Source organism: Carassius auratus, chromosome 4 (genome assembly GCF_003368295.1).
Source record: "Carassius auratus strain Wakin chromosome 4, ASM336829v1, whole genome shotgun sequence".
NCBI lineage: Eukaryota > Metazoa > Chordata > Actinopteri > Cypriniformes > Cyprinidae > Carassius > Carassius auratus.
The window spans coordinates 18,756,991-18,770,653 of NC_039246.1; the positions used below are offsets into that span (position 1 = coordinate 18,756,991).

At 39.3% G+C, this 13,663-nt stretch overlaps 1 protein-coding gene across 3 annotated transcripts in view; it reads left to right on the top strand.

Annotated features, from left to right (window-relative positions):
- The window catches only part of usp6nl (USP6 N-terminal like), a 55,964-nt gene that overhangs the window by 30,162 nt on the left and 12,139 nt on the right, over positions 1-13,663 (top strand). For all 3 annotated transcript variants that reach the window (XM_026230751.1, XM_026230736.1, XM_026230744.1), the window contains 4 exons: positions 6,570-6,643; positions 9,667-9,749; positions 11,258-11,297; positions 12,153-12,233. In XM_026230751.1, the coding sequence (XP_026086536.1) occupies positions 6,570-6,643; positions 9,667-9,749; positions 11,258-11,297; positions 12,153-12,233 (278 nt within the window). The remainder of the gene's footprint in view (positions 1-6,569; positions 6,644-9,666; positions 9,750-11,257; positions 11,298-12,152; positions 12,234-13,663) is intronic.

A 13,663-nucleotide genomic window follows, 5' to 3' on the forward strand; every position in this document is an offset into this window, starting at 1 on the left:
AAAAAAAATCACTGAGAAATCACTAGTAAATTTATACAGTTAGAAAAAAATGAAGAATGATTAAAATTTAATTATATGTGAAGTTCTGAAGTCAAAATACTGAAATAGTATTGTAAAATTTACTAGTTTTCTTTTATATACAACTTCGAAAAAATATTTTACATTGATTCCTTGCACAAAACAACTTTGCACATTACTATTGTTCTCAAATGGTGTTCTTACCCTCCAGTGACCTTCGCTACACAAAAAGAAAGACATTATATTAGTACAACAAACAAAACTTCATGCATAAACAAGAATCTTTCATGGGCACCAAAAAACTATGCTTAAAGCGGAAACGGTAACACATTAATGTTTCCAAGTGCTTACAGGTATATAATATTTTTCCATGTGCATATTAGGAAAAATGATTAAATATTTACTTTGTAAGTACACACTTGGAAATGCGACACAGCTGGTATGTCGATATGCTTTTTCCTTTCTTTTTTTTTAATACAATGACATATTTTAGTGAGGTGATGTTAAACTTGTGTCCCCTGCTTTTATAATGGTGAGCTCAGGACACTCAGCTGCATTTAAAATTATCTAAAAATAATTTCACTACCGTTGTTGAAGATGCTTATTTCAGTTATTTGGGTCTTTTGCATGAATACATTCCCAGATACACTAAATTCTCCACTGTTGCCATTGTAATGTGACCTGGATGATTGTTGACCTACTACCAGCAATTGTGAAATTAATTAACTAAAGTAATGTTAAACATTAATAATTAAGCATGAGGAACAACTTTCTTAGTTTTTATAGTAGGGCTGAAACGATTCCTCTTAATTTATTTTACATCTCACGTCAGGTTCTTTCGCAATTATTTTTTTAATGTGACACAACGCATTTACGTCACCCACAAAGTGGAAGGAGACACAAGCGCTGTGTCTCCGGTGATTTCAGCGTCTTTCCTCTCACTAAATAAAGACGTGAACACATGAACAACACCTCCAGAACTGCTCTGACAGTCACTTCATGAGCATTTGACCGTTTGATTCGAGTAAAACTAGCATCACATCATTTCTAAAAAAGAAAACTTATTTGTTCATTTTAAGAGACCCAGGAGTCTTATTTTCTCTTGCATAATTAATATTGCACTTTAATTAAGCAAAAACACATTTTATCCGATTACTCGATTAATCGATGGAATTTTTGGTAGAATACTCGATTACTAAAATATTCGATAGCTACAGCCCTACTCTATAGAACTTACAAGTTGTGCTCCAGAAATTAGTTTCTCAGCTCACAGTTTCCACCATTTATTTATTTAGTCAACTGTTACTATTTATTTAGTTAGTCAACTTTTCAAATCCGACAGCTCTCATGCACTCATAGGATTGCAAAATGTCAATTGGATGTAGAATTTAGAATCCCAGTGGAAGTAGTGCATGATCCAGGTTTTATTGTTTTTCGTTTCGCAATAGTGTGTATTTGGCATAAAGTGTGATGGGCAAGTGCACGTACCCGGACTAGGGTGAATGATTCCTGCTGCTGATTTGGTTCAGTAACTTTTTTTGTTATGCTAGTTGAAAGTATCTTCACATTCCGATGGCAATCACTAAGTTCCATCCATCCATCCATCCATCATCTTCCGCTTATCCGGATCCGGGTCACAGGGGCAACAATCTAAGCAGAGACGCCCAGATTTCCCTCTCCCTAGCCACTTCTTCCAGCTCTTCCGGGGGGACCCCGTGGCATTCCCAGGCCAGCCGGGAGACATAGTCCAGCGTGTCCTAGGTCTTCCCCGGAAAGGCGTCCAGGAGGCATCCAAAATAGATGCCCGAGCCACCTCAGCTGGCTCCTCTCGATGTGGAGGAGCAACGGCTCTACTCTGAGCTCCTCCAGAGTGACCGAGCTTCTCACCCTATCTCTAAGGAAGCGCCCAGCCACCCGACGAAGAAAGCTCATTTCGGCCGCCTGTATCCGGGATCTTGTCCTTTCAGTCATGACCCACAGCTCATAACCATAGGTGAGGGTAGGAACGTAGATTGACCGGTAAATCGAGAACTTTGCCTTACAGCTCAGCTCCTTCACCACCACAGACCGGTACAGCGACCGCATTACTGCAGAACCTGCACCGATCCGTCTGTCAATCTCACGTTCCATCCTTCCCTCACTCGTGAACAAGACCACAAGATACCTGAACTCCTCCACTTGAGGCAGGAACTCTCAACCAACCTGAAGTGGGCAATCCACCCTTTTCCGACTGAGAACCATGGCCTCGGACTTGGAGGTGCTGATTCTCATCCCAGCCACTTCACACTCGGCTGCAAACCGTCCCAGTGCACGCTAAAAGTCCTGGTCTGAGGAGGCCAACACGACAACATCATCCGCAAAAAGCAGCGACGAAATCGTATGGTTCCCAAACCGGACACTCTCCGTCCCTTGGCTGCGCCTAGAAATTCGGTCCATAAAAATTATGAACAGAACCGGTGACAAAGGGCAGTCCCGCCAGAGTCTAACATGCATCGGGAACAGGTCTGACTTACTGCCGGCAATGCGAACCAAGCTCTTGCTCCGGTCGTACAGGGATCGAACAGCCCTAAGCAGGGGGCCGCCGACCCCATACTCAGAGCACCCTCCACAGGATGTCGCGAGGAACACGGTCGAATGCCTTCTCCAAATCCACAAAACACATGTGGACTGGTTGGGCAAACACCCATGAACCCTCTAGCAACCTGGAAAGGGTATAGAGCTGGTCCAGTGTTCCACGACCGGGAAGAAAACCACACTGTTCGTCTTGAATCCGAGGTTCCACTATCGGACAAATTCTCCTCTCCAGTACCCTGGCATAGACTTTCCCGGGGAGGCTAAGAAGTGTGATCCCCCTATAGTTGGAACACACTCTCCAGTCCCCCTTCTCGAAAAGATGGACCACCACCCCGTTCTGCCAGTCTAGAGGTAATGTCCTCAACCGCCATGCGATGTTGCAGAAGCGTATCAGCCAAGACAGCCCCACAACATCCAGAGACCTGAGGTACTCAGGGCGGATCTCCGGTTGAAGCTCTGCCAGAGGTGGGAGTTGAAGATCTCTCTGACGGGGCTCGGCCAAACGTTCCCAACAGACCCTCACAGTACGTTTGTGTCTGCTGAGTCTGTCCAGCTTCCTCCCCCGCCATCGGATCCAACTCACCACCAGGTGGTGATCAGTTGACAGCTCCACCCCTCTCTTCACCAGAGTTTCCAAGACATATGGCCGAAGGTCTGATGACACGACCACAAAGTCGATCATTGAGCTCCGGCCTAGGGTGTCCTGGTGCCACATGCACTGATGGACACCCTTATGTTTGAACATGGTGTTCGTTATAGACAAACCGTGGTTAGCACAGAAATCCAATAACAAAACACCACTCCGGTTCAGGTCAGGGGGGCCGTTCCTCCCAATCACGCCCCTCCAGGTGTCACGGTCACTGCCCACGTGAGCTTTGAAGTCCCCCAGTAGAACGAGAAAGTCTCCAGTCAGAGCACTTACCAGCACCCCTCCCAGAGGCTCCAAGAGGGCCGGGTAGTCCGCACTCCCGTTCGGCCCGTAGGCACAAACGACAGTAAGAGACCTATCCCGACTCGAAGGCACAGGGAAGCGACCCTCTCGTTCACCGGGGTGAACTCCAACACATGGCGGCTGAGCTGGGGGGCTATAAGCAAACGCACTCCAGCCCTCCGCCTCTCACCATGGGCAACTCCAGAGTGGTAGAGAGTCCAGCCTCTCTCAAGAAGTGTGTTTCCAGAGGCCCAAGCTGTGCGTGGAGGTGAGCCCGACTATCTCTAGTGAGTACCTCTCGACCTCCCGCACAAGCTCAGGCTCCTTCCCCGCCAACGAGGTGACATTCCACATCCCAAAAGCCAGATTCCGGGGTCTCGCCTTCGACTGTTGCTCAATCCACTATGCACCGGTCCCTTACGCTCCCTCCTGCAGGTGGTAAGCCCATGGGGGAAGGCCCGGCCACCAGGCACTCGCATTCGAGCCCCGACCCCAGGCCTGGCTCCAGGGTGGGGCCCCGGCTGCGCCATGCCGGGTGATGTCTCGGTCCTTGATGTGTATGTTAACATAAGGGGTTATCACTAAGTTAAGTGTTCTAAATGTATTTATATTTATTTATATCTTCCGTGGGAAGGCGTAGGACCATAAAATGTTTGTCCAATCATATCCATTGGTCCGAGGGCTATGATAGGCTGTCATATCTGCCTGTCAATGTATGTATTTGCAGACCTCCATGCACCCTGTTCATGCAGACATGATATGTCATCAGCGTGTTCCATTACTCTGAGTGAGAATAAAAGCCGTTATTATTGAATATACAGGAGGAGTGGCTTTGGAGACTGATTTGCAAGGAGGGTGGGAACTTATGATTTTAAAGCTAACTTGCCATTCCTAGCCTCTCTGAAATTGCCTACCCTAGCTTTAAAGTGTTAAGCTAATTTTTGAGTTTCTCATGCATATATTTATGCACATTATAGCTGTGACATGTTCCATTTCGAAAATTGAGCATAGCATCATTGCTGCAGTCTTTCCTCCATAATTCACATTAATTGCGTCTCTAGTAAGCTTGCTGCAGTATCTGTGCTGAACAGTGCAGCTCTGGAAATCCTAAGGGAAGATGAGCTGTGATTTCTTCACTCTTATCCATGTGAATGAGCGCTGTTAATCTGACAAATGACCATTTAGAATGGATTGAAATGCTTCTCATTCTCGTGTACGACGTGTCTGCTGCAGAGGCCTCAGAGAACATTTGCTCATCTCTAAATATGCTTGTGCTCACATATGCTCAGCGTGAGCTGTCAGACTGATGTATGGAGCATGAACGAGAGAGTGTTGAGCTGAAACATGGCGCTGAGTGAATGCTAATATGCCGTGGAGGCCCCAGAGCTTTAAGACCATCAGCCATGTAAGCTACTGTCTTGTTTTCTTATCTCTTCTCGCCTCGATTTGTCTCTTACATACTACTATCTTTTCTCTTCTTTCATATTCTCTCTTCTCTTCTTCTCATGTCTTCTCTTCTCTCATATAATCTTGTATCCTTTTGTTTCATCTCATTTGTCACAAACTCTTCTTTTCATTTTCTCTCACATACTCTTTTCATCTCTGCTCAATTGTCTCATTTTGTCATTGTCATCTTTTCTCTTCTGTTCTCTACTTGTCTCATGTTTTACATACTCATGCTTGTCTCATATTTTTTTTTATATACTCCCTCACATTAGAGAACATCACATCTGGTTTCTTTTCTCGCATCTTTTCTCATCTCACATACTCTTTCTTCTCTTGTCTCCAATGGTTTTAACTCACATTCTCCTGTTACAAACATTCTTTTTCTTATATACTCTCTTTCCTCTTCTTCACACACAGTCTCTTCTTACCTAATCTTCACTCTTCTAGTCTAATCTCATTAATTGCCTCATGCTATTTCATTTGGTCTCATCACATCACATTTTCTCTAATCTCATCTGCTCTATATGTTTCTATTAATTCTACTTGCATCTGTTAAATACACAGAACACACACGGCATCGTTCCATAAAAATCCCATTGACTTTAAAAGCCTATACTTCCAGGAAGGGAATCTGGTTGGCTTTGACCCAGCTGATGAAAGTCGGTGGAAGCCTTTCTATTTTCTGTAGTACTTCACAGTATTTCAGTGATGCTTATAACAATATATTCTGGTTATTAAAGCAGAAATGGCATGTTGTGTTTTTGAAAGTATTTGTGGAAATAAACATTAATAACCTTCTTTAGCAGAACACAAAAGATATTTTGAAAAATGTCGGTAACCAGTTTTGGTTGCCATTGACTTCCACTGAATGAACGAGTGAATGAACGAATGAACGAACGAATGAATAAATGAATGAATGAATCAACATTCTCAAAATATCTTTTTTTTTTTTTCATAGGCTGCTAAATAAATAACAAAATAATTGAATCAAAATATATATATATATATATATATATATATTCTAAATTAGATAATCTAAATGATTGTTTTTTTTCTTTTTCTTTGATATCTTTGATATCATCTGTGGCAAAAGCTCTATTAAACTTACCAAATGCTGGGTTGTGAATTATTGGCTTCATCTTTTTATTAGCTTTTTATTACTTTATTGCTCTTGCAAACTGAAAAGACTTGCTATCTGGTCTCTAAAATTTATTTAGAAACCGAGAGACACAGCTACAATATTTTCTGTGCATAATGCACAGAATGCACACTGTGTATAATGGAGATGCTGTCCATAGAGTTTGTACTGAACCCGGAATCCTCCTATAAAAGCAGACCACAGTTGTTTGCTTTGGATGTGAATGACGCAGTTTGCCCTTGAGAGCCTCATACTGGTTCAGATCTATTTGAACAGCAACTTGTTGCTATGCTGTAGCGGATAGGAAAGAGAGAATGTGTGTGTGTGTGTGTGTGTGTGTGTGTTTCAAAATGCAAAAAGGTCTTTTCTCTAAATTTCTGTAAGCCAGGCTTATTAAAGATGATTCACACAGTGGACAGTGAAAATTGCAGCTAATTGGTCTCTCTCTGTTTCTTTTTCCAGCGTCTGATTCAGTGCAGGATGCTGCAGTGAAGTTGGAACAGGAGCGAGCTGAGATACTCGCCAAATATGACAAGGTTAGAGAAAACAGCTGCCATTCATTCACCAACCAAATACCCTCCAATCCACTTCCAAGAAAAACAGAAACACAGTAAACATATAATCTGATCCAAGCAGATATCACCTCCCATCATAGTTCACAACCTGCAGTTTTCATCTGGAAGATTCTCTGTATTCTCATCTGTTGCTAAAACATTGTCTGTCAGAGTTTTAGACAACATTTCTGTTATGTTTCTGATTTAGAATGCCAGAGAAAATAGGGCATCAGTAGGGTGTTATTATTATTATTATTATGAATTATTATTATTATTATAACCGCTGTCATGTGAAACACCTGTTCACCGGCTGTCTTGTATATCACTCATGTTGGGAGGCCAACTTTAAAAACTTCACGTCTTGCATTGTATCTTTCCAGACTTTCCAGAAGATACACTTGTTAAAATACATGTTTGTCAAGTTATGTAGGTTACAGGAAAGAAAAACCTTATATTGCATGAATGCAATAATGATCGTGGTAATCGATATAAGCTCACAAAGTTATGACTTCCAGTGACTGTTGTAAGAGTAATGTGTGTTTTCACTAAGGTGTTTCGTGATTTTTATTTTATTTTTCCTCATGAAATCTCTCGCGTGTGTCCAGTTTATAAATTGATCGTTTAAATTGAGTGTAATCTGAGCTCTCATTATGGGACTTTAATTCTGTAACGTGTCTGTTAATTGGATTGTGATAAGCTCCGTACACTGGGATTTGTCTCTCGATTCAGAAAGCATAACCAGTGACTCGCTTTGACTTATAGCAATCGCCTTTTTTCTTTGTTTTATTTTTCAACAGTTTTCATATATGTGAAAGTGTGTTTTATGTTGAATGTGAATGTATCTGCATGATTACCATTTGTTTGAGTGCAAATCAGCCCAAATCAGCTCGCTATTACCGTATTATTCGTACTATAAGTCGCATCAGTCCAAAAATACGTCATGATGAGGAAAAAAACATATATAAGTCGCACTGGACTATAAGTCGCATTTATTTAGACCCAAGAACCAAAAGAAAACATTACCGTCTACAGCGGCGAGAGGGCGCTCAATGTTTTCAGTGTAGAATACAGGAGCACTGAGCACCATAGAGCACCCTCTCGCGGCTCTAGACGGTAATGTGAACTCTTGGTTCATTTCTCTCGGTTCATGTTAAATCAATTTTGATAAGTCGCACCTGACAATAAGTCTCAGGACCAGCCAAACTATGAAAAAAAAGTGTGACTTATAGTCCGGAAAATACGGTACTGTGTATTCACAGCTATAACGGCTATAGATGAACGGCATCTATGTGAATAGAGAGTGGTTTATTGACTATATTTATGAGCATTATCAAAAAGTACAGCCCAAAGGGTCTTCTTTCCAAAAACACCAACATTATGTGTGTAACAAACATAAGTAAGGAACTGTTAGAATTTTAAGTTAGGTAGAGCACTTTCAGCTGTAAGTCCTATAATGGGGAGTGCTGGCTAAATGACAAATGTTATCCAAATATCAAATGTAAACTTGTTATTACATGTAATATTGTTCTTGTGAGGTCATTTTCTCAAGAGGGATAATTGAATTCAGAAAGACATGAGAAAAAACATTGGGGGGGGGGGGGGGGGTACGTCCTTGGAGCGTGTCGCCGGCCGAAATATTTCCCACAGCCATGTCACTGTGACATGCTATCAGATTATCATATCCCACTCTAGATTTATGCCTGTGCCACACACCAGAGGGTGAGACAGAGATAAATGATTGTGTGTGCTTCTGCCCTTGAATTGGCTTCTCTCTATACCAGTTCATATTTTGTCTCCGATTCTCAATTTCTTTCATGCTCATTCTTTTTTTATGGCTCCAGCTCTTGTTCTCGCTTCCGCCGATTGATTCCTCCTGTTCTTTTTCTCATTCTCCATGCTTCCCAGATCTATTAAGACCTTCACATTTGCATCACATTGAAATTTGCATAGATTTTCTTGCCAACATGACAAAGTGCACATATTGCATATTGCATATATAGACAGTTAGTTACTGGCCTGACAGGTAAAAGGCTTTTGGGATGAATGGTTTTGTGAGTGGGCAAAGTGCTTCACCTTTCTTTTCACATCTTTATGTGACTAAAAAATTGTCATTAGTCAAAGTAGATGTACGCAAAGTGTTGAAATTATATCTATGTTATGTATTTATTATTATTAAACCGTTCTCTTATTACCATATTTTATAATATATATATATATATATATATATATTTATTTATTTATTTATTTATTTATTTATTTAAAATATAAATGTATTTTACATCGTAGTAGGCTACACTATTTTAATATTCCCTGTTTATCGGTTATCTATCAAAATCATCATTGGCTTATGATTATAATTATGAATTTTAACATTGGTTTCATCGATAAGCATGGTTCTGCAGGTCAGTCTTAATTATTATTATTTTTTTTTTTTTGCGAAAGAAAATAGTTCTAAAAGCAGCAACACATTGGAACTGAGCGTGAAGAGGAGTGTCAGATTTCAATCCCCTCTTCAAGCGAAGTAAACAATCTGCACCAGCTCCTTTACAAAATCTTTTTATTATTATTTTCTGCTCTCTAAAGACATACAAAACAAATTTTAAATGAAGTCTCTATGCCAAGTGGCTAGGAATTAAACTGCACTGTTTGACCTTAGAAAAAGTTTGTTTAGAGAGAGAGAAAAAAAAAAAAAAAAACTGTATGTGTGGTCAGTACACGACTGTGAACACACTGTACTGTTCTTACTCAAGGATGATCTGTTTCTGCTCTAGGCACACCTCTCTCTTTATTTCTGCTGTTTGAATTGTTTTTTTTTTTTGTGTTATACTGAACCTGTACACCCCTCATTACCTGCCTAAAATATGTATGAACAACAAATTCACAGATCAGTAGAACCATACGCTTTGAAAACTCAAGCCTACAGCAACTTCACACTAACACACACATACACACTAAAACAGTTTCTCAACTGTGTACTCACAACTTTGTGTTATTTGTGCTTTCAGGGTAAAGAAAGTGCGGAGGTGGCACCGTGGGAGGAGGCCAATTTTGATCTGTATAAAGCGGTGGACCGCTTCGGATTCCTGCAGTAAGAAGCATGCATTATTCTGTTCTGTGAGATCTTACATGAGTGAGGAGATGCAGGTACTGGAGAAACCCAGCAGAGAGCTCAAAGAGTCTGAGCTTTCACTGTACACCCTTATCTTGGTGTCTGTCTGCTCCTTTGGCCTCTCCTGTCTTCTCCGTTCTACTCTCTTCTCGCCCTGGCAGGGAGGTTTGTGGCTTACCCAGGCCCCTTAAACAGCAGTGCACTATACCATATTTATAGAGTGCCACATGTGTCTGGCAGATCATGACTCTGTAATTGTAGGGGCAGAGAGACAGGAGGAAAGAAAAACGGCTACAAAAAAACGTAGCACAGAGAAAGAGGCTGACAAAGATTGAAAGATAAATTGCAAAACTGGAAAGGTCCAAGGAAAGTTTATGAAGATATGCCAGTTTCTTAGATTTTTTTGTTTGGTTGGTTTTTTTGTTTGGTTTTCTTTCTCTGTATTTTATTTATGTATGCTTTATTTTGCATTGTTTTTTATTTTGATTTTTATTTGATCTTAAGTATTTTTTTATTTTATTTTTTAGTTACAAAATTTTAATTGGTTGCTTTTTGTTTTGATTTTTGTTTGCATTTTTTATTTTATTTTTGTGTATGTTTTTTTTTGCTTTGTTTTATTTTGCTTTTTGTTCTTGTTTTATTTATTGATTTTTTGACCTGTATCTTAAGTTTTTTGTTTCTCTTGATTTGTTGTCTTTTGTTTTGTATGTATTTTGCTTTTCTGTTCTGATGTTTGTTTCCATTTTTATTTTATTTTTGTATGCATATATTTTTTTGCTCTGTTTTACTTAGCTTTTTTGTTCTTGTGCTTTATTATTATTTTAATTCGTTTGTTCTTTATCTTAATTTGTTTTTGTATTTTTGTTTGCTTTTTTTCCCCCTTTGATTTTATGTTTTTGCTTTATAAATACCATATGAACAAAGGGTCAGTAATTACAATGATTGAATTGTCATTAACATTGAATTTTAACTAACGTAGCTGTCTACGTAGACAAAAAGGAAGTTCACTAGGGTTTGCAACAGAGCCTAATGTCATATCACAACTTCCCTGGGTTACCTCATGGAGATCCCAGATCAGATATAAAATGGCTGCTATGGAAACAGTCATTTCCTGTTTGTGTAGCTGACTAAGATCTCGCACTTTGAACAAATTCAGGGGTGAGGGTCACGGGGGCATCATTACCAATAGTGATGTTTATTTATCCAGCGAGTGGACTTCCTGTGGAACAAAGTAATTCCTTTTTCAGTAATACATGCAAGATTTGACGTCAGCATTATAAACCAGTGTATGATTTATTGATGTGATTTCTCTCCCTGTACGGCCATCATGTTATGTGAACAGTGGGCAGACATTAGTGGCTATTTGAAACCATAAATCTCTGTGTGTTCAGTGGTCTAACTAAATACTTTTGTTTCAACAAAATGAATTGATTTTAGTCCAAGTGTATATTTCCCTTCTTTAATCTGATGTGATTTGCCTTTCACAGTGAGGATGAGCTTCCGGTGTATGATGTAGTGGAGGAAAAGGTGAGTCAACTGCTGTATTTGTTGTGACACCAAAACTGTGATAAGTTTAAAGCCAACCTGATACTTTCATAGTGCATCTGTGAAAACTTCACAGTGTTTTATCTGGAAAACTAAAGCAAATACATCAGTAGAAAGAGAAAAATATTTTTTAATACAGTATAAATGTTTTATCAACCATAAGTTTTTATCTCACAATTATGACTTTTTTTTTTTCTTGCAGTTGTCGCAATTATTATTATTATTTTTTTGTTTGGTGGTGGAAACGGTCTTCCATAGATTTCAGCAGGGTTATGTTTTGTAATTTATCACAGTAAAACAATTTACTACCGGTGTAGAATTTCTGAATATATAGTTTATAAAATAAATGCATGTCATTGGATTAGTTGCATTAACTGTAAAAAAAAAAAAAGTTAGGGCACCTGTATGACCTTGAGCAGAATGGATTTCATATTTCTACGAAAAATCCTTTTCACCACCAGTTGGTTAAACTTAAATGCAAAAAATGACTCAGAAAAGTGACTTTCTTGATCGCATATTTATCATCATGACAGAAAGCACTTAAAGTGTCGTATTGTAACGTAATAATGAGTTTTAAATTGGAGAAACAGAGTAACATCCCTGCCTCAGAGGCCATTATGTTCATGTAGAAGAATAAGCAGAGCAGATATTAAAAATAACTTTTTGGGGGGTTACTTCCTAAATTTTAATATGGCTGTTCTAATATTGCATTCTAGATCTCACTGAAATCCATTTTCATCAAGTCCAGCCAGTATTGCTTTAGATGAAACATTTAGGTGTGCTTTTGTCTCTTTTGTTTAATTTATTGCACTGTGTGTTTGCACACTGTCTGCTTAGCAAAAACATCTGGAAGTGGAGAGAACGACAAAATGGCTGAAAATGTTGAAGAGCTGGGAGAAATACAAGAACAGTGACAAGGTGCGTGTCCTTCATAAACAGTAACTCTCTGAAGGACTTTGAGAAAGTCAGTTACTCAGTCTTTCATCTTGTGTGTGTAAATGGCTGAAGTTCCCTTTGGCCGTCTCTGTCCTGTGTATTGGGCGTCATTGGACCATTCCCCTAAGAAAACCACTGTCCTGCTTCAGCTGAACAAAATCCATCGGTTTCTATTCATCTATGTGTTTGGACATCTTCAGGCAGCTGTTAGTGTGTAAAATTGCATTTCTGTCCATTAACAGTGTCTAGTGTGAAATGAGAAACCTTCGTATTGCCCGAGGTGGAGCGTGACAGTTGCAGTTTATTACTCTGAGTAGAACTAATTATTACCTCTTTTTATTAGTCCAATTAGTTTGATTAGACTGTCACACTGCGTCTGAACTAAATGAGCATAAGCAGCAGGCTGCAATGCATCAAAAGCAGAACAAAACTGTCATTTTTTTTTTTTTTTTACTGCATAGCTACTCTAGCCATTTGTTTTTACGCATCCATCAGAAATTAAACTTCAGATTACAAATATCTGTATGCTATGAATATATTTAAATAACCTTGTTACTGCAAAACGTTTGCAATTCTTTCATAAATGTTGATTTAAAACAAAACTATCGTGAAATGACGCCATTTCTATTAACCGATGTCATGCGACTTTTTCCCTCTCGTGATAAGTCATGGCAGCGGATTTTCATGATCATGTGATTGACAAATGATCATGTGTCTTTAACGTACCCCAGATGACCTTTAAATGCAGAAAACTGTTTCAATTGCAGTTTTGTGAAATATTCCTATTTGGAATTAGCCGGAAAGCCGCCCAAAGCAAGCGTAAAAACATTTTTTTGTGATATATATGTACGTTTTTGCAAAATTGACGTGTTTCCATTGAGAATATTTTGAATATACAATTTCAATGTGTGCAATTACAGCAATTTTAAATTTTTATAATTCAATGATTTGTTTATATTAATCCACTTTGAGATACCCTGCTATATAGTTTCAATCTGCAGGTTTGTTTGGGTTCTGATTTCACTGTAGTGCACACACTCACTCTAAAGACAAAACGTTTTTATTTTATTTATTTCTTTTCTTGTAGAACAGATGGAGTTATTGACTTCTTACATGTCCGCAATTACAAAACCAATCCCCGTCAACAAACACAAACACACAAGCAAACACGCACAGACACCTGCCGATTTGTCATGTCTCATTTCATTCAAATAAACAAACAGTCTTAATCGCCTCGTTTAGCTGAGAATGGAGTCAGAAACACACACAGTCGTTAGGTTTGTGGCTGTGGGATATGAGCCCACTGCTGTCTGTCAATAATCAGCTCCTCAAGAGCCTCTCGAAGATTATTAATATCGTCGTTACCATTATAGTAAGTGAACTACTCAGCACCCATCAATTCACACACACAT